Genomic DNA, 18,915 nt, shown 5'->3' on the forward strand with positions numbered 1-18,915 from the left:
CCTGTTTTTGTCATGTGACCAAGTGCCCATAAAAATGAAGATCGCATGACTAGCTGCGCTGGTTCATATTGTGCAAAATAACTGATTTAAGGGTACATAAATATTATTGACGTTATTGATAGACCCTAAATTAGTAGACTACGACTAAATCTGCCTTATCCCACATTTGGAGCCTCTATCATGGCGGAAGTGGAGGAGCAGGTAGGTTTCTAAATCAGAAGCCTGTGATTATGCATATAATATTTCTGTATGTTTCATTTTTAATGCGTGTTGGCTATTCGAGGTTGCAGTTGTCGTGTTATTGAAGCTATCAGACTCGCTCGATAGTTTAGCACTTGCCAATATCACTACTTAACACTGCCAATGTTATTATTCTTAATAAAAAGAAATAAATTAAAAGCTTAAACTCGTTTCCTGGTTTTAGCTGCTCTCCCATACTGGTCTGTTTACTGGCTTTTGGACATTTGTCAGCTGGGCAGGCTGGGAGACCATCTTAAACCAGACTATTTTAGACCTTATACCAGCTTATTCGGCAGGGATGACAGCAAGTATTCTGGCAAAATGAAAAACTATAAATATATGACTTCTGTATAATTACATATTATTGGGTGTAGAACAGTGCTTTGTCATTGCATGTATATTTGAAGGGAGTTTAAGAAATAATAAGCCTTGTTCATAGTTTGTTGTTGTTTTCATCATTAATGCATTGCTTTTGCTTTTTTAAAACATCTTTTTTTTCTTTCTAGGGAAGAAAACTAAGTGAAGAATCCACAGATGAGTCAGAGGTAAAACAGAACTGTTTAATTTCCTAATTTACAGTAATTTAAGCAGAATCCATTGTGATTTGAAAATAATGCATTTGGTAAAAAAAATATTTACTGTAAGTGACATTTATTTGAAAGAATGAGTGCACAAGCTTACTTTTAAAGCAAAAAAGTTGTGTGTGACAGGACAGTGCTACTGTAAGTTTTTATGATCCCACTTATTTTGTTGAAATTATTATCTTGCAATCTGCAAGGGGTATGTAAACTTATGAGCAGAGCTGTATAACCTGGCTGTAACATATTCTGTGTACAGTGCCACTGTAAAAGGTCATATTACATTGTGTCCATTTTCATGAGTGCTGTTTCAAGAAGAGACTTTTGAAAAAAGGATAGTTTGTCTTTAAGTGATGCAGTGAATGAAATGTCAAGTAGACATTCTAGTCCTCAATTCAAAATGAAAACAGAAAGAAGGAAACAACAGCCTTGCCCTCCTCGTAAATGAAATCTCAGTCCGTGGAGCAATCTCTCCTATCTCCTGTCCACTCCTGTCTTCTGTATGCACCCAGGCACCGTGGAGAGCATGATTGTATTTTCCTTTAGATTCACTGTGAACCACAGTTTGTTTTGTTCATAATTGTAGAGCTCTGACTTATGGAAGCTTATTTCCGCCGTGGAAAAGAAAGAAAGAAAGAAAAATTATTAAAAAAGGTAACGTGACTTTTTATCTCTTGCAATTCTGAGCTCACAATTCTTCTTTTTCTTTTTTTTTTTAGAATCTTGAGATACAAACTTCAAATTTTGAAATATATCCTTACAATTCTGAGAAAAATCTACTTCTCAACTGTGCGATATAAACCTGCATTTCTGATAAGAAAAGTCCGAATTGTGAGATTGAGGTATAGTCTATACTCAGAATTGCAAGAAAGTTTCAATTACCTTTTTCTTTTTTATGTCATGCTGAAAATAATCTTCCATACAGTCTCTATCCCCTCGTCTATCTCTCCCTAACACTTCCTGATGTGACCATGGATGTGTTGAAGGCTGTGTGGAAATGTGCTCTCAGATGGACCACACCTTCCGAGACCTCTGAGCTCATACTGTATAACATTTTTGGAGCTTGACAGCATTCATGACACCCCATGTAAAGCCCTTCTATCCTCATGAAAGAAGAATGCACATCTCATGGCTTAAAGAAAACATGCCACAGCCTCTAAACATGATGTCACGCAGTGAGAGGAAATGAGAAAAGATGCTGGTGGGGTTTGACATTAATCTGTGGTTTTGAGGCCCAATGCTTCACTATAGCATTCCAGTAAAGTTTGCAACTAGAAAGACAGAGACAGAATGAGGGATGAGTGAAAGAGGAGAGTGGATGGTCACACCACTCCAGAAAAGGGGCAATTAAAGACCGACTTCCCTTCATCCTCTGCTCCCCAAGGCACCAATTAGGAGCGGCAGGGAATGAGGCACAACACTCATCCACCACATCGGCGTGGCGATGGCAAACACTAACAAGAGGAAGAAATTATGGGATATGAAACAGGAGAGATATTATCCACCCCTCCCCACTGTAGAAAGTTTGTCAGGTTTTTTTCCTGCCTCTCTCTGTCTCTCCGTCCCTGTCTGTAATGGCTTTGTAGACCATGACAAATGCTCAGGCATTAGAAATTTCACATCTGGACACAACAGGAAATGGACAATGGAGGTGTTGGTGATGAGAAGAAAAAAAATGTTTGATAAAATGAAACACTACCCAAACCGCCAGTCTGCCTGTGATCTTATCTTATTTGTAGTTCTGCTAGCTACTTGTTTGCATTGGAGTGCCTGGAATTTTTGGCCCAAAATACGCTTCTACTATTCAAAGGTTTGGGGGTTAGATTATTTAATGCTTTTGAAAGAAGTCTTTTAAGCTTCCTGCATTTATTTGATCTAAAATATAGTTACAAAAGTGTGTATGGCTATAATTTAAAATAACTGTTTTCTATTTAAATATATGTTAAAATGTAATTTATTTCTGTGATGACAGCCATTACTCCAGATTTCTTCTGAAATCATTCTAATATGCCGATTTGGTTCTCGGGAAACATTTCTTATTATTAAAAATGTTGATGACTTGTGCTTTTTGTAGAAACCGAGCTTCTTTTTTTAAGATTCTTTTGTAGCATTAAAACATCTTCACGGTGACTTTTGATTAATTTAATGCATTCTAACTTAAATTTGTAATGTATTAAATCAAAACTTAATAAATTTAATTAATATTGTACTGCACACGTGTTATTACATTTGGTCAGATTTGAAATGCAACACTCAAATTTGGTACATACTATAGCAGGAGTTGGAAAATTAATGATTAATGAAATCATTAAAATTTAAATATATAGTTATAAAAACTAACAAAATAGAGCACTTACTAATAAAATATATTTTGAAATATTTTATTTGTCTACCTGCATGTGACCATTAACCAAAATTAGAGAACCGTGAATGTTGTCAAATTATTGAAATATTCTCTGAATAAATCTCAAGGGATACCCTTCCCTAATGTTACTGTAGCATGAAACATTGCTATATCATGCTTAATTATTACAGGATATCACTATTCTTTCAAGACTAAGGAATTACACCATAATAAAAGTAACAGAATAAAATGCTAAATTGATTTTTATTAACATATACACTAATTATTATATGTGATAATTATTATATTCTGGTGCCTAATGAACTAATGAAGAATGGGTGTGTTTGGGTTTTTGTACAGGAGGAGGACACAGAGGAGGAGCCTAAACTGAAGTACGAGAGGCTGACCAATGGTGTGACAGAGATCTTGCAGAAGGATGCGGCCAGCTGCATGACAGTGCATGACAAGGTGTTTAAAAGCTATTTAGCATGTTTTTAAGAAAAAAAAGTGTAGGACATGATGTGCATATACAGTACGGGGTTTTATTTTTATGTATTCATTATTGTACAGAAATGTAAATGATTTAAATAGAAGCTGTTTTTTAATTGTAAAATTCTAAAATCATGTATTTTTAAAATTCTTAAATGCAGATATTTCTGGGAGCAGTTGATTATTATTATTATTAGACTCTTGTATAGTACTGAATATAATATTTTTGACTTGTCTCCTCCACACCAAACATTTCTTAGAGAATTGCTTACGCACAAACGCTCACAGGCCACCAGTCTTTCGCTGATTTCCTGTTTATTTCCTCTACGTTTAGATTTCTATATCTTTTTTGCCTGTCTTCTTTCCATTTTTTCCCGGGCTTGATATTTTTGTTGGTGGAACATTCTACGCGGGCTGGTTAATTGTCATGGCAGCCGGTTCACTCATGCACGGACGCTGTGGAGGAATCGTCATACCTAGTTATGTCTCCTCACCTGATGTTTTATTAACCGATATTGATTTTTATTCTTTTTCCCCCCTCTTTTCCTGCTTTTCCCTGGGGACTTCTTCCCCCCTCCCTCGTCTTCCATCTCTCCAAAAAAGGCAAGCTTGCAAGAAGGGGAGATGTTGAAAAGCTGAATTTCCAATGAGAGTCCCCCCTTTTTTCGTTCTTTCACCTTCTCTCGTTTTGTCTATCTCTATCTTTCCCTCTTTCTGTCTCTTTCCCGTTAGTCTTTTATGCATGCGCTCCGATGTGCATTCCACCACCTAGACACACAAGAACACGCTCGCACCAGTGACCCACCTGCCTAATGTTGCCTCATATTTTAAGTGCCAGGAATCCGAATTTCATTTCAGCAATTCCATTTTGATAAATCCCTTTAAGAGCCACTGAGGCTGGTGAGGCCACCACTTTTATTTATTTATTTTGGCTGATTTTATTTGGGGAGATTGCGGGGGGTTCTGTTGGACATGCTCGACTGTGCCTGTAAATATAAGCATTTCATTATAGACTGCAGTGAAGCATGGGTTTGCTGCGACAGGGAAAGGTCTGTGCACGTGTAAGCAGGTGTGTGTGTGTGTATATGTGTTTAGATGCAGGGTAACCTCAGTTTCAGAGCTGGACTCATTCTGTGTGTGTGTGTTTTATAGTGTGTCTGGATGCTTTTGTAAAGCTGGGTCCAATTTGCAGATGGCAGAGCAATAGACCCTAATTTGCCGGGGTGTCAAACTAATTTTAGGTTGGCGGTCAGACTGGACTGAATGTGGCCTGATTTCATTTTATTTGTTTAACCTTTTAGTGACACAATGCAGAGTGCATGCACAACAGATGCTCTAATAAAATCCAAAATCAACTTTATGCTTCTTTTTATAACTAATATTTATGTAATAAAAAGGAGCACATGGAATTGACTAATTTCATTCACCAGGCCCCTATGGAATTGGTCAAATAATAAAAATAGTATTGATGAGAAAAAGAGAGCCTGCTGCTCTTGGTTGGAAAACTTAATTACTTAACTATAATAATGCAAATTAGTGAACAGTAACACAAAGTAAGGCCTAAAATTAACATTTATTAGAATTAATGTTATGATAAAGTGAAAATAAAGTGTTTCCATGTTCTGCCATTTGAAGATGTAGTTAATATTCAGAGCACTACAACTGAGTGAGTTTTTGAAATAAACATTAAAAATGTATCATATTTCTTAGAACACATTCCCACTCTCATTATATCATTATATTATCTCATTTATCAGCACGTGTTATTCCAAAGGGGAAAAATGGTTTGCAATCTTTAATGAAAGTACAATACTGTAACTTGCTCTGACTCTGAAACAACTTTTCTTTTCTGCTGACATCACCTAGACCTCTTTATAAGCCCCTCCCCTCCAGCCACCTTTCATAGAACTCTTTGGGTAACACTTTATTTTAAAGTGTTACAATACAGAGTAATTACAAAATTAAGTACTTAGTAGTAGCCATGGTACTCCTAGACTGTTAAAACTGAAAAAATAGAAAAGTAAACTTAAGTTTAATTTATCTAATTAATTTAGTTTTTTAATGAAATAAATTTTGAATTGATTGGTGGCAATTCACATGAGATAATAGCTTACGTTTTCGTCCGTTAAACTCTGAAATGTAATTGCATTAGTCTGACAGGCAGAGTGTTTGTGTGGAGGGCAGAGATGTGTGACCTGTGGCGCATATATTATGTTGAAGCATTTTGATACGTCGGGGAAAAAAACGCTATTTCACACTGGGCCGCTCTGATAAATAGGCTTTCCTGTCCTCCAGCAATTTCACACTTTTTGCCCTCGAAGGGTCCAGCCGAAACCACACACACTCTCACATACACGCACAAACACTGAGGCCTCACAAACTCATTTTTAATACCTCCTCCACAGCTTTGAACTCTGTATAAGTGTAGGATGTCCCGTGGTTTTGACTTGTGTGTCTGACATGTTTGTGTCTCCTGTTGCTTTCAGTTCCTGGCTCTCGGGACACACTTTGGAAAGGTTTACCTTCTGGATATTCAAGGAAATGTTACACAGAAGTTTGAAATTGTAAGTCTGAAATGTGATATGTCCATGTTTGAGCTAGGTTATGTCTGATTATAACATGGTTATGTTACATTTCTCCTTCATCTTTTTTCTTCTATGCTCATAGAGTCTAGTGAAAATAAACCAGATCAGTTTGGATGAGAGCGGTGATCATGTTGGCATCTGCTCTGAAGATGGAAAGGTGAGAATTCCCTTCATTCACTTCAGCTCCCATCCGAACCCTCAATTTATTCCTAAAATCTGAGAGCAATGATTTATCAATTAGTACAATTCCTGTCCCTTCTTCTAAAATCCAAGGCAAAAAAATATTTATCCAGAAACAAGTCCTACTTCTATAAATCATGTTAAGCATCAGTCTGGTCTAAGAGATTTCTCAGAAATAAACTGCTCTATTAGGATTTTGACCAACAACTAGTTTTTAAACCAACTTTTTATAAAATAATAGGCTAGTTCAAATTTTTTGAACTGGTTTTGAAATCAGAATCAATAATTAACATATAATAATTATAATAATTAACAATTTTATTTATATTTATCTGTATTTAGATTTCACAGAGAATGGTAATTCAAAGTGCTTTAAATAAATAGAAATAGTACTCATAAAAAATAAATAAATAAATGCATAAGAAATAAAAATAATACAAACAATTGAAGAAATTAATGAATTCATTAAAATGATAAAAGGTATAATTAAACGGACCATACATAAAAAAAAACTAGTGAACTATTGACAATTTAAAGAGCATATTCAGGTGTCTGTTTCACAATGGAGTGATTTTATACAGTTCCAGCAAAGTATGTAAGGTTGCTGTAGTCTGCTGCGTCTTCCACAGCCCAGCACTCATAACTGGCCTGCAAAATATGGATTTGCATCATGCAAAACACATTCAGCACTAATTCTAATTATGCCATTACGTGATGTGCAGGTTTATTTAGTGAATCGGTTGCAAAATCCACAGCATGCGCAAATAAACAACGCCATCAGCATTGCATAATTCATTCTTAGTGAATTTCCCCATGAGAGTCTAAGGAGTTGTTTACTTGAGTTTTCATATCTTTCTCTGTTTGCAAGATATGATGCAGTGCCTGTCTTCCCACTCAATACCGGCTCTGTCAACTCTGACACCTGCAGAAACAGCATGTGCGCATTTGGTCCATTTTAAAACATGTTTAAGAAAAGAACTCCTGTCCTACTCGCTGCTTCTGTGATTTCTATCGCTCCTCTCCATCTATCTGCTCATTGATCATGAGCTGGCTGTTATCAGTCCATGGAAGCTAATCATCAGCACTGTGTGGCTTTCTCAGGCTGATCTGTGGTATGATAGACCATGTCTATCCCTGTTACTATGGCAGAGGTGAGAACTTGTCGCACCTACACCAATTAAAATCGATTTAGAGGCCATTGTTCGCTCCTCTGCACCGTTAATCTCAATTTACAGAATGCGTTGCTACCGTTGTTTGGCAAAATGTGACGTACAATTTTTTTGAAGGGTTATTTTTTCATTATTAGGTTTTTCGAAAAAGTAGAAACTGTACTTTATACATTACATAAACAATAAACTATTTAAAATCAGTAGTTACCAAGATAAGACATTTCATAATGTCTTTAGTCAATAAATGCAATATTTAGGATTAGGTAGCCTTCAGCAAACTTGTGATAAATTGGTGTGCTTCATAATTAATAAATATTTATTTAATATATTTTTTTTGCTCCTAGACTGTCTAAACTGTATCACTAGAAAAGTATACTTGAGTTTATTTAAATTACATAAATGTTGAATTGGTTGATTGTGATATTGACAATTCATAAGTAATAATAGCAAACTTTTACGTATGTTAAACTGTTAAATGATCAAACTATTATTAATTATTAAATGTTAAACTATTTGATTAAAATCAATATGGAGACCTTTGTTTACTGTTAATCTCAACACATACCAGCTGCTTTGCTATTGATGTTATATAATATATGACACAGGAAGGGCCCCCCCCCCAAAAAAAAGTAGAAACCTGCACTTTAAAATAGACTATTTTCAAAATAGCTAAGCTTGTTGCCTGACCAGAAAAACATGAACAATTTGAAGTCAGTAGTTTCCCTCCCCCACCATCATCTTAAATGCAAGAGGATGTTTTACTTTTCAATGGAGTTGTGCTTTTTTTGAGACCTCGCACTCATTTTTTCTTCTTGTTTTATACAGACAGGTGTAGGTGAATGTTGTGTTAACGCTTGTTTGTAGCCATCGGGGACTGCAGCACCGCTAGTGATTAAGTCAGTAGCATAAAGGCGTGCGAGGGCAGAAAGAGTTGACCTCTCCACTAATTGGGAGTCTGGCAGATGGTTAACTAGCCCACTGGATGGTCTGATGCTTCGCCCAAGTCAACTGTTATCGTCTCTGGACCACAGTGATTTTACCTTAAAAAGACATCTCTGTGTCTCTTCATTTCTCGCTCTCATCTTTTCCAGGTGCAAGTGTTCGGGCTGTACACTAGGGAGGGCTTCCATGAAAACTTTGACTGTCCCATCAAGGTAACTTATTGCCGTTAATGCAAGTCGTCAGTCCCCCGGCAATGTTTTTGCTGCCTGATGGGAAATAGCCCTTTGACTTCGATTTCCCGTCACAGCAAACATTGATAATTCTGGAAAACAATGTAATTTCAGCTTGCTACTAGTCTTAATTGATTTCTCTGGGGCATTTCATATCATGCATGAGCCGCCTGTTTGTTGAGCATGAGTGATGTCACCTATGGCACACATTAAAGAGAGCCGGTGCTGTCATCTTCTTGTATTGATACTTTTGTTTATTGGACTGTGAGGATAAATCCTTCAACTTTTCCTGGGTTAAAAAGCATTTTATTGAACATGTTTCAGACTGGCTGTAGTCTTAACCCCCTCTGAGGCACTATATGGCTTTAGAAATACTGGCGTGGACATTGATATTAACTCAGGTGTTGCCGTAAACTGAACTGAAGTCTCTTGTTCAATTCCAGGTCGTGGCGCTACACCCTCAGTTCAGCAAATCCAACAATAAACAGTTTGTGACTGGAGGAAATAAAGTAAGTACAGTTTCACAATCACCTGGGACTCAAAACTCACACTGTGAGTGTTAAAGGCGCAGTTTCAAAACTTGTCTAGAGATCTGTTATCTCATTGCACTCATTGTCCAATTAGTTCCTCTCTACTTTTAACAAAAAAATGCATTTGTTTGGCAACTCTCATATTTTGAGAGGAGTAAGGTCACTCAGAAGATGCTAAAAGCTGGTATCAGGTCTGCATTGGGTCCCAATCCCATGTTTAGTGGTTAGAACAAGTGCTCTAGAAATGTTGAGCCTTGATGCTCACGTGGGAGATGCAGGTTCAAATCCAGTTAGAATCATGGTCTGATTACATTTTTTCTCTCCTTCTTCACAAAAATGTCCTGTCTCCTCTTTTACTGCCATTATTTACTAGCACAAAAGTCATTTTTTTTTTTTTAGAAAGACAAATACTTTTATTCAGCAAGGATGCATTAAATTGATCAAAAGTAACAGTAAAGGCATTTATAATGTTACAAAAGATTTCTTTTTCAAATAAGTGCTGTTATTTAGAATTTATCAAACAATCCTTGAAAAAATCATCATGGTTTCTGCAGCAATATAAAGCAGCACAACAGTTTTCAATTCAACATTAATAATAATTCAAATTCTTTTTTGAACATCAAATCAGCTTATGGTGATTTCTCATCATGTGACAAGACTACTACTGAAAATTAAGCTTTGCCATCACTAGTATAGATTGCATTTTAAAAAATACTGTATTTTGATCAAATAAATGCGGCCTTGGTGAGATTTCTCTTAAAAACATAAAATCTTAACAGCCCTTTCAGATTGGTTGCAGGCTTTTTGCAAAAATATAACAATTGTTTATTGAAAAAAAAATAAAAAAACACCTTCATCAACCACTGAATTTAAAAAAAGAAGTATCTCTGTTAATGTGTTTCGAATGCCTTAAAATAAAAACAAAAGCCACATTCATACCTGAAGTCTAAACATATATTATGTGGTCTCTATCACTTGATGCTCTTGAGGTTTCGACACTGAGGGTTAAGTTAAATTATTAGAATGGAATCATTTTTTGTCACGTTGAGTGCCGTGTATTATGGTTACTCAAACTGAAGCTGTTTGGCATGAAACGCTCTTACCGTCTTGGCCTTAGACTCAGGTCAACATCAGGGAGAGAGAGAGAGAGAGTGGTCCATTTTCTCCAAAGTGTTGTTCACTAGAGAGATGTTGTCTCTTCTTGCGCAATAAATAACTGTCATTACATAGAGTGCCATAGTGTTTGCAACATGTAGAACACTCTTTGGCTTATGGACTAAACAAATACGCTCATTTTTCAAAGGACACAATGCTACCAACTGAAGATGCCACAGTCCGATACAGTCCAGACTCCTTACATCTATAGAAATGAAAACAGGGTTTGTGTCTGTCGTAAAAGCACTCAGAAGAAGTTGATCTGTTTGCATGCACTGATCAGAAATCTTGTGGCTGGAAAAAAAAAAACTTCAATTGTGAAGTGAATTTGAATAAATGCCACTGGTTCTTTGTAAAGTGGACTGGTCGAGATTTTGTTGAGACATACAAATCTTGAACCACTCAAATAGATTCTTCTCAATTTCTGTAAATCCTAGATTTTTATACTCTGTGCCACAATTGATTCTCATAAAATGGCTTCACACTGTAACTGCATTGTGCTTATAAGAAGCAATTAATGGCGTCCATTGTGTGCCATGGTGGCCAAGTCCTCTGCATTTTCCTCCCGCTTCTGCTTGTTTCCTTCTCTCTCCCTGGCTTAAGGTCCTCATAATGCAGCCCTGCCATGAAAATCAATACGGCTTCCACTGAAGGCGCATCTTGTCAAAGGCAATTCAATTCTGTCTGCTCGGCTCTTGGAGTGTCATCTCCTATTGCTGCGCTGTGATCTGTTAACATAGCCAAAAGTGTAGAACTGAAGCGACATTGAACCGTCTTTCCTTTCAGTCACTTTCTCTGCAGTCAGGTCAGGTTGGCTGTGTGGTGATTGTGTGTGGCATTTTTGACACTTTCGATTCAAGGTTATCCACCAAGTGCGTTGCCGCTTTCTGTGCGTGATTATTATCGTACGAACCCCTCAGAAAATGTAGATTTTCACCAGATAATATCCGACTTACCAGAGTAAACCAAAGCATTAAATACCTTTTCAAAGAAATTCTGTTGTATGAGTCTCTTCATGAGATGTCAATACAGTATCTTCTTCTCTAATGTGATTTTCAATTGTGTTGTACTGCGTATACCTGCGTAAGTGACTTTATAAATGTCCCATTATCTAAAGGTTGAACCAAATGTTGCCTTTTTCTAAAATGGATTTTGATATTGTTGGTAAAATGATTTTTATTGAATTTCCACCTGAATGTGACCGAAACACCATGACAAGGCCAATAAATCTTCCTAACACACTGATCCAATCCAATATTTAGTGCAATATTAGCAACAACAAAAAAAGTACCATATTAGACAAAAAAAAAAAAAAGCCACTGGGGCAACCAAACAAACTGGGGCTTTGTACTGAATTTAACCCTAAAGGGTGGTGCATATTAGTAGGTTTAGGGCCAGTAGGATTCTTTCTTTCTTTCTTTCTTTCTTTTAAGAAATTAATAGTTTTATTCAGCAAAGGTGCATTAAATTCATCAAAAGTGGCAGAAAAAACATATATGATGTTACAGAAAACTTCTATTTCAAATAAACAATGCAAAAAATCAGTTTCCACATAAATATTAAGCACCACAGCTGTTTTCAACATTTCTGATTATTATCAAACATTTCTTGAACGCCACATCAGCATTCTGAAAAAATTAAATTGTCATAATTTTAATGGTTTTTACCCAAAAAAATACAGCTGTGGTGAAGAGACATTACATTTTGTAAAAAAAAGTTTGAGCGGTTGTATATATTATAACTTTTAAAAGGGTACCACTCCAGTGACAGTTGTTCTATTTATTTATTTTTTGTTGTGTTGTACCTATTTCTGCTCTGTGTTCTACTGCCCTCTGGTGTTGTAATGCAAACACTGTGGCCTATTCTGTTTTGTGTTGGTGAATATCTGTCAGCAAATGCTCACTAATGTTAAATTAATGAAATATGTCCTACAGCTTTCGCTTTATGAGAGGAACTGGCTGAACCGTTGGAAGACCTCTGTTCTGCATGAAGGAGAGGGAAACATCACCAGTGTGAAATGGAGAGCCAACCTCATTGCCTGGGCAAACAATCTGGTACAATCAGATTTAGACACACTGGACATGTTAATTAAGATGCCTTACTAATAATGATTTTATCTAAACTGTAGCTGATGTATTTTAGGGTGTGAAAATTTATGACATCAGCAGTAAACAACGCATCACTAACGTGTTGCGGGACAACACCAATCTTAGGCCGGATATGTACCCCTGCACTCTGTGCTGGAAAGACAACACCACGCTGATCATCGGCTGGGGCTCTTCTGTTAAGGTGTGTGTTCAGTACAACTGCAAATCAAGTGTTGTAATAACTAGGAAAGCTCATTTCTAAAAAAAAATATGTATTCTCATTTTAGTAACGTTTGGTTCATTTGTTTTCCTCAGATTTGTGTTGTTAAAGAGCGTGACCCAACAGAAATGAGAGATCTACCCTGTCGCTACGTTGAGATTGGTACTGAACCAATTACAGTCAGACACATAATGAGAGCATTACATAATTCAATTTAAATGGACAGTTCACCCAAAAATGAAAACCTTATCTTTTATTATCTCTTAAGATGTACAAAGCATAACTTTTTTGGGATTTGCTCATTTCTTTCAGTGTCAGCATTTGAGACCGAGTTCTTTATTAGTGGACTGGCACCTTTGGCAGATCAGCTGGTGACTTTGTACTATGTCAAGGACAACTCTGAGCACATGGTAGTGGTACACACTCTCACCAGAGCTAATATCAGGGGCCTCATGAAATACATTCAAATGAGACAAAGCAAACTTTAAAATCAAGATACACGCTGACAACATGTTAATTTGAATTCATTTCCTCACAACTGGCAGTTTAAGAACCAGGATTCTCATGGTCTTGGAAAACCTGGATATATAACAGAAAAATAATCAAATCTTAAAAAGTAATAGAAAATTCAAGTCATGGAAATCTTTTATAGTGTGTATAAATGTACGTATACACAACTTTTTTAGAAATGTAATTATTTGTTATAAAGGTATGTCAAATATTTTATTGGGTAGAAATTAGTGTTTGTGAATACAAAATCCCAGTGATCACAAACTTCTATAAAAGTCACATAAGTATATGGAATTATTGGGTAACACTTTACTTAAAACCTTTATGCATAATGCATTATAAAAGTACTTTTAATGCATTAATTATGCCTTGTAATGCACCTTAAAATGCATTGTAAAATCTCATGAATAATTGTAACCACAGTTAATACATTATAACTCTTATCAATCATTGTTACACTATGCATTTTCAATTCGGTTGTATTTATTTACAACAAGATATAATGTATTGCAATGCACATTATGAATAATTATAATGCATTATAATCCCTTTAATAACCCTTTATAATGCAATATACATAAAGGCTTTAAGTGTTACGAATTATTGAATTCGATTTTATTTTATGATTTATAAATATTTTAATGTAAAAAAAGTTTGAAAAAAAAAAAATCAGCTGTCACTGCATCAGAAGTACCTGATATATCAAAAAAGTCTTTGGCAAAAGAGAGCCTCAGAGACTAAAATGTTGAGAATCGCAAAAACAAAGTATCTTATTAGAAACTCTGTTTGCCACAGGAGGAGGAGTTCAGAACACGGCCTCGTTTAGACATCATCCAGCCGTTACCTGAGGGCTGTGAGGAGATCTCATCAGACGCTCTCACTGTACGCAACTTCCAGGAGAACCAGTGCAGGGACTACAGGCTCGGTATGATGAAGACAGAATGAATGAATGAACAGCTGGAATACCATAATAAAAAAAGAGGGATACAAATCACACAAAATCCTCAGTTTAATCAGTTAAATTCCTATTTTGATGATACTATTAAATCTTTGAATCATCTTTGTTGTCATTCCAGAACACTCTGAGGGAGAGTCTCTATTCTACATCATCAGCCCTAAAGACATTGTAGTGGCTAAAGAAAGAGACCAGGATGACCACATCGATTGGCTTCTGGAGAAGAAGAAATATGAAGTAAGTGTTTAGCAGTGCATGGACGCGTTTATATCATACCATTTAAAAATTGGAGCTGTACTTAATGATTTGATTTGGATGTTTGTCACAGGAAGCACTGATGGCTGCAGAGATCAGCTTCAAAAACATTAAACGGCATGATGTACAGGTGAAAACAAATGAATGATGTGATTTGATGATGTGCAGAAAGCTAGTCTTAGTTATAACGCTCTCAGATAATAACCTGGAATCACAGTGTGACTGCTTCCTGTGTGCTCTGTGAATAGAAAATTGGAATGGCGTACATCAATCATCTGGTGGAGAGAAGAGATTATGATGCAGCTGCCAGGTACAGGACATCAACCTTCTGATTTATTGAACTGTTAACCGTTTAAAATATGAATGGATGCCTTAATAGATGTCCCATTTTTCGCTCTGTATTCCTTATTGACAGAAAGTGTCAAAAAGTGCTTGGAAAGAACATGGATCTCTGGGAGAATGAAGTGTACAGATTCAAAACCATTGGACAGTTGAAAGTGAGTCTGCACAATTTGTATTTTTTTGTAATAATTATTTGCCACCCTTCAGGACCTGTACAGTAAATAATATTATAGTAATAGTATAATATTAATGAGGATACTTGTTATTATTATTATTATTAAGAATAATTGTTATTAATAATAAATGTATATATATTAGTGCTGTCAAAAGATTAATCGCATCCAAAATAAAAGTTTTTGTTTACATAATGTGTCTGTACTGTGTATATTTATTCCATATGTATAAATAGACACACATGCATGTATATATTTAAGAAAAATGTCATGTTTATATATTAAATAATTTATAAATAATATAAATTATATTACTATAAATATATACATGTAAATACATGTAAATATTTTCTAAATATATACTGAATTTGTGTGTATTTATATATGCATAATAAGTATGCACAGTACGCACACACATATTATGTAAAAATTATAATAAAAATCATAAAATGATTTTATTAGCAAAATATGTTTATATGAAATATATGAATAATATATTAAAACAGAACTTTAAAAATACTATGTAAATTTTGAACTTTTTGTCAAGAATTTTAGTGTGGTATTTATTATGATTATGTTGTAATATGTAATAATAATGTTTATAATATCAAGCTATTATTGTTAATTATCACTTTTTACAGTTTTTTTTTTTTTTTAAATACTAATATTTTAAAGAAATAAAAATGCATAAAAAATATCTGTTTAACCTAAAATCTTTCATTTTAGCATTGTACAAATGCTATTTGTTAACTAGCCACTCCATTCCACTTCCTCCCAGGCCATCAGTCAGTACTTACCAAGAGGAGACCTTCGTCTTCGACCAGCAATTTATGAGATGATACTTCATGAGTTCCTCAAGACTGACTATGAGGTATATGTTTTCCATTAAACAGTTTTTTCAATTGCATGAACAAGATGGTAACCTGTTATAAAGACATAATATTAAGGTTTCAAAATGTGAATGAATCACAACGACATCCTTTACAGAAGAAGGCAATTCCTTCTGTTGTTCTTCGCACAGGGTTTTGCCACACTGATTCGTGAGTGGCCAGGAGAGCTGTACAACAACATGGCTATAGTTCAAGCAGTAAATGAACACCTGAAGAAGGACCCCACCAACAGCATGCTTCTCACCACACTGGCCGAACTGTGAGTGAATGCTGCCAAATAAATGAAAAGCATGTAACATAATTTTAAAAGCGGCTCTGCACAAGTTAGACTGATCTTATATGTGGGGAAGTCGTGGCCTAATGGTTAGAGAGTCGGACTCGTAATCCAAAGGTTGCGAGTCTCAGGTCCGGAAGGGATTGTAGGTGGGGGGAGTGAATGTCCAGCGCTCTCTCCACCCTCAATACCACGACTGAGGTGCCCTTGAGCAATGCACCGAACCCACAACTGCTCCCCGGGCGCCGCAGCATAAATGACTGCCCACTGCTCCGGGTGTGTGTTCACGGTGTGTGTGTGCACTTTGAATGGGTTAAATGCAGAGCACGAATTCTGAGTATGGGTCACCATACTTGGCCGTATGTCACTTCACTTCACTTCACTTCATATGTGTGTATGCAGCTACACATATGATCAGCGTTATGATCGTGCTCTGGAGATCTACCTGAAACTGAGACACAAAGATGTTTACCAACTCATTCACAAACACAACCTATTCTCCGCCATCAAGGACAAGATTGTCCTGCTCATGGATTTCGACAAAGAGGTAGACCTTTGTTTTAGAATTTAATTCAAGAAACTTGTCAAGTGCATAAGTTCAGGAAGTTATGTTTTTTTTTTTGCTGATGATAGATATTATAGATGACTTTGGAACAATGTGATTTATAGTGAGAGAAATGTGTCTGCCTCTTTGTTCTCTTTTTTTTAGAAAGCTGTTGACATGCTGCTGGATAATGATGATAAAATATCGGTGAGTTCAGTGCAGTGGCCTCAGTCTTCTGATTAAGCCCTTCCACACTCTCTGTACAGATGAACATCTGTGTGTTTCTCTCCCTCAGATGGACAAAGTGGTGGAGGAATTAAAAGACAGACCTGAGCTGTTACATGTGGTGTGTTGAATATGAGCTGTTTAAATCATGCAGATGTGTCTGAGGGATCCATCTGTAGTTAACATTGGATGTGCTACTTAAATGTTGCCTGTTTCTCTTCAGTATTTGCATAAGCTGTTTAAGCGGGACCATCATAAGGGGCAGAAGTACCATGAGAGGCAGATCAGCTTGTATGCTGAGTATGACCGACCCAACCTCTTGCCCTTCCTCAGAGAGAGCATGCACTGCCCACTAGAGAAGGTTTGTATAAAATGTGTCACTAAACAGGAAATAACACATTAATGGGGTACAATTTTTAAGTTGACTTAATCATCATACATTACTGATCTAAAGTTTGGGCTCAGTAAGAATTAAAATAAATAATTAAGAAATGAAGGTGCATTAAATTGATCAAAAGTGACAGTAAATACATAATGTTACATTCAATTTCTATTTCAAATAAATGTTGTTCTTTTGAGCATTCTATCATTACATAATCCTGAGAAAATATGGTTTCCACAAAAATTGAGAATAAGAAATGTTAAGCAAATCAGCATATTAGAATGATTTCTGAAGGATCATGTGACACTAAAGACTGGAGTAATGATGCTGAACATTCAGGTTTGCCGTCACAGGAATAAATTACATTTTAAAATATAATAAATTATAAAACAGTTATTTTAATTTGGAATAATATTTCACAATATTACAGTTTTTACTGTATTTTGATCAAATAAATGCCGCCTAGTGAGCATAAGAGAAATAATTTTAAAAAATATAATTATCCCAAACTTTGGTTTTGCTAAACTGTTATACAATATGAGCATTTTTATCAGGACCCTATGTTTATGTTCAGTTATTTCACTTAAATGGTAATGAAAAGAACCTATTCAGGTGAGATAGATAGATAGATAGATAGATAGATAGATAGATAGATAGATAGATCATCGAATTAAACAATTTTATGTATTAAAGGCATTGTATTTGATTTTATTTAAATAAATTAACAAGAGCATCATTGCCGCTGCCCTGAATACATTTGTTTTGGTGAAGTCTTTACAGTTTTTGAACAGTTGCTTTGTGTCTTTCAGGCTCTGGAAATCTGTCAGCAGAGGCACTTTGTAGAAGAGACAGTCTTCCTGCTCAGTGAGTTCTGAATCATTGATCTGTGCATTTCTGTCATCAAAACTGAATGCATGTTCAAATTTGCAACTGGCTGTAGCCTCTAGTGCTTCTGATGTATGTTTTTTTTTTTCCTGTCAGGTCGTATGGGAAACTGCAGACGTGCCTTGCAAATGATCATGGAGGAGCTGGTGGATGTGGACAAGGCCATTGAGTTTGCTAAAGAGCAGGATGACAGAGAACTCTGGGACGATCTCATCTCTTATTCTATAGACAAACCACGTATGAGACCTGACTCTACAGCAGCTCTTTCTGCTAAAACAAATGTAAATTACACTATTAGTAATGCTTCTCGTTTGTTTTCTTCACTCTAGCGTTTATCACAGGCCTCTTGAATAACATTGGAACCCATGTGGACCCCATCCTGCTCATTCACCGCATTAAAGAAGGGATGGAGATTCCTAACCTTAGAGACTCGCTGGTTAAGATCCTACAGGACTACAATCTACAGGTGTGATCACTGCCGGTTAAACCAGCATTACATTCAGGCTAGAGTACTAATATAATTAGATGCTTGTAAAGATACATTTGCTTGATCATTTTGTGCTCATGGAAAGTGTTCAGAACATCTTGATGTTTGTGCTGTAGATCTTACTGAGAGAGGGCTGTAAGAAGATCCTGGTGGCAGATTCACTGTCTCTTCTACAGAGGATGCACAGGACACAGAAGAGAGGAGTGTGGGTGGATGGTAAACAAATGTTTAGGACAAAATTACT

At 36.0% G+C, this 18,915-nt stretch overlaps 1 protein-coding gene across 1 annotated transcript in view; it reads left to right on the top strand.

Annotated features, from left to right (window-relative positions):
• Positions 1-18,915, top strand: part of LOC306863630 (vacuolar protein sorting-associated protein 41 homolog) — a 21,808-nt gene continuing 2,893 nt past the window's right edge. Inside the window, exons 1-26 of the mRNA XM_079407103.1 lie at positions 1-201; positions 747-785; positions 3,523-3,630; positions 6,138-6,215; positions 6,319-6,393; positions 8,677-8,739; positions 9,201-9,266; positions 12,377-12,496; positions 12,585-12,731; positions 12,845-12,911; positions 13,062-13,159; positions 14,055-14,184; positions 14,336-14,451; positions 14,543-14,599; positions 14,718-14,779; positions 14,885-14,966; positions 15,763-15,855; positions 16,006-16,133; positions 16,551-16,695; positions 16,858-16,899; positions 16,988-17,038; positions 17,141-17,278; positions 18,109-18,163; positions 18,281-18,421; positions 18,514-18,650; positions 18,788-18,887. Of these exons, the coding sequence (XP_079263229.1) occupies positions 181-201; positions 747-785; positions 3,523-3,630; positions 6,138-6,215; positions 6,319-6,393; positions 8,677-8,739; positions 9,201-9,266; positions 12,377-12,496; positions 12,585-12,731; positions 12,845-12,911; positions 13,062-13,159; positions 14,055-14,184; positions 14,336-14,451; positions 14,543-14,599; positions 14,718-14,779; positions 14,885-14,966; positions 15,763-15,855; positions 16,006-16,133; positions 16,551-16,695; positions 16,858-16,899; positions 16,988-17,038; positions 17,141-17,278; positions 18,109-18,163; positions 18,281-18,421; positions 18,514-18,650; positions 18,788-18,887 (2,359 nt within the window). The 5' untranslated portion in view covers positions 1-180. The remainder of the gene's footprint in view (positions 202-746; positions 786-3,522; positions 3,631-6,137; positions 6,216-6,318; positions 6,394-8,676; positions 8,740-9,200; positions 9,267-12,376; positions 12,497-12,584; positions 12,732-12,844; positions 12,912-13,061; positions 13,160-14,054; positions 14,185-14,335; positions 14,452-14,542; positions 14,600-14,717; positions 14,780-14,884; positions 14,967-15,762; positions 15,856-16,005; positions 16,134-16,550; positions 16,696-16,857; positions 16,900-16,987; positions 17,039-17,140; positions 17,279-18,108; positions 18,164-18,280; positions 18,422-18,513; positions 18,651-18,787; positions 18,888-18,915) is intronic.

Source organism: Barbus barbus (assembly GCF_936440315.1).
Source record: "Barbus barbus genome assembly, chromosome: 44".
Lineage (NCBI taxonomy): Eukaryota > Metazoa > Chordata > Actinopteri > Cypriniformes > Cyprinidae > Barbus > Barbus barbus.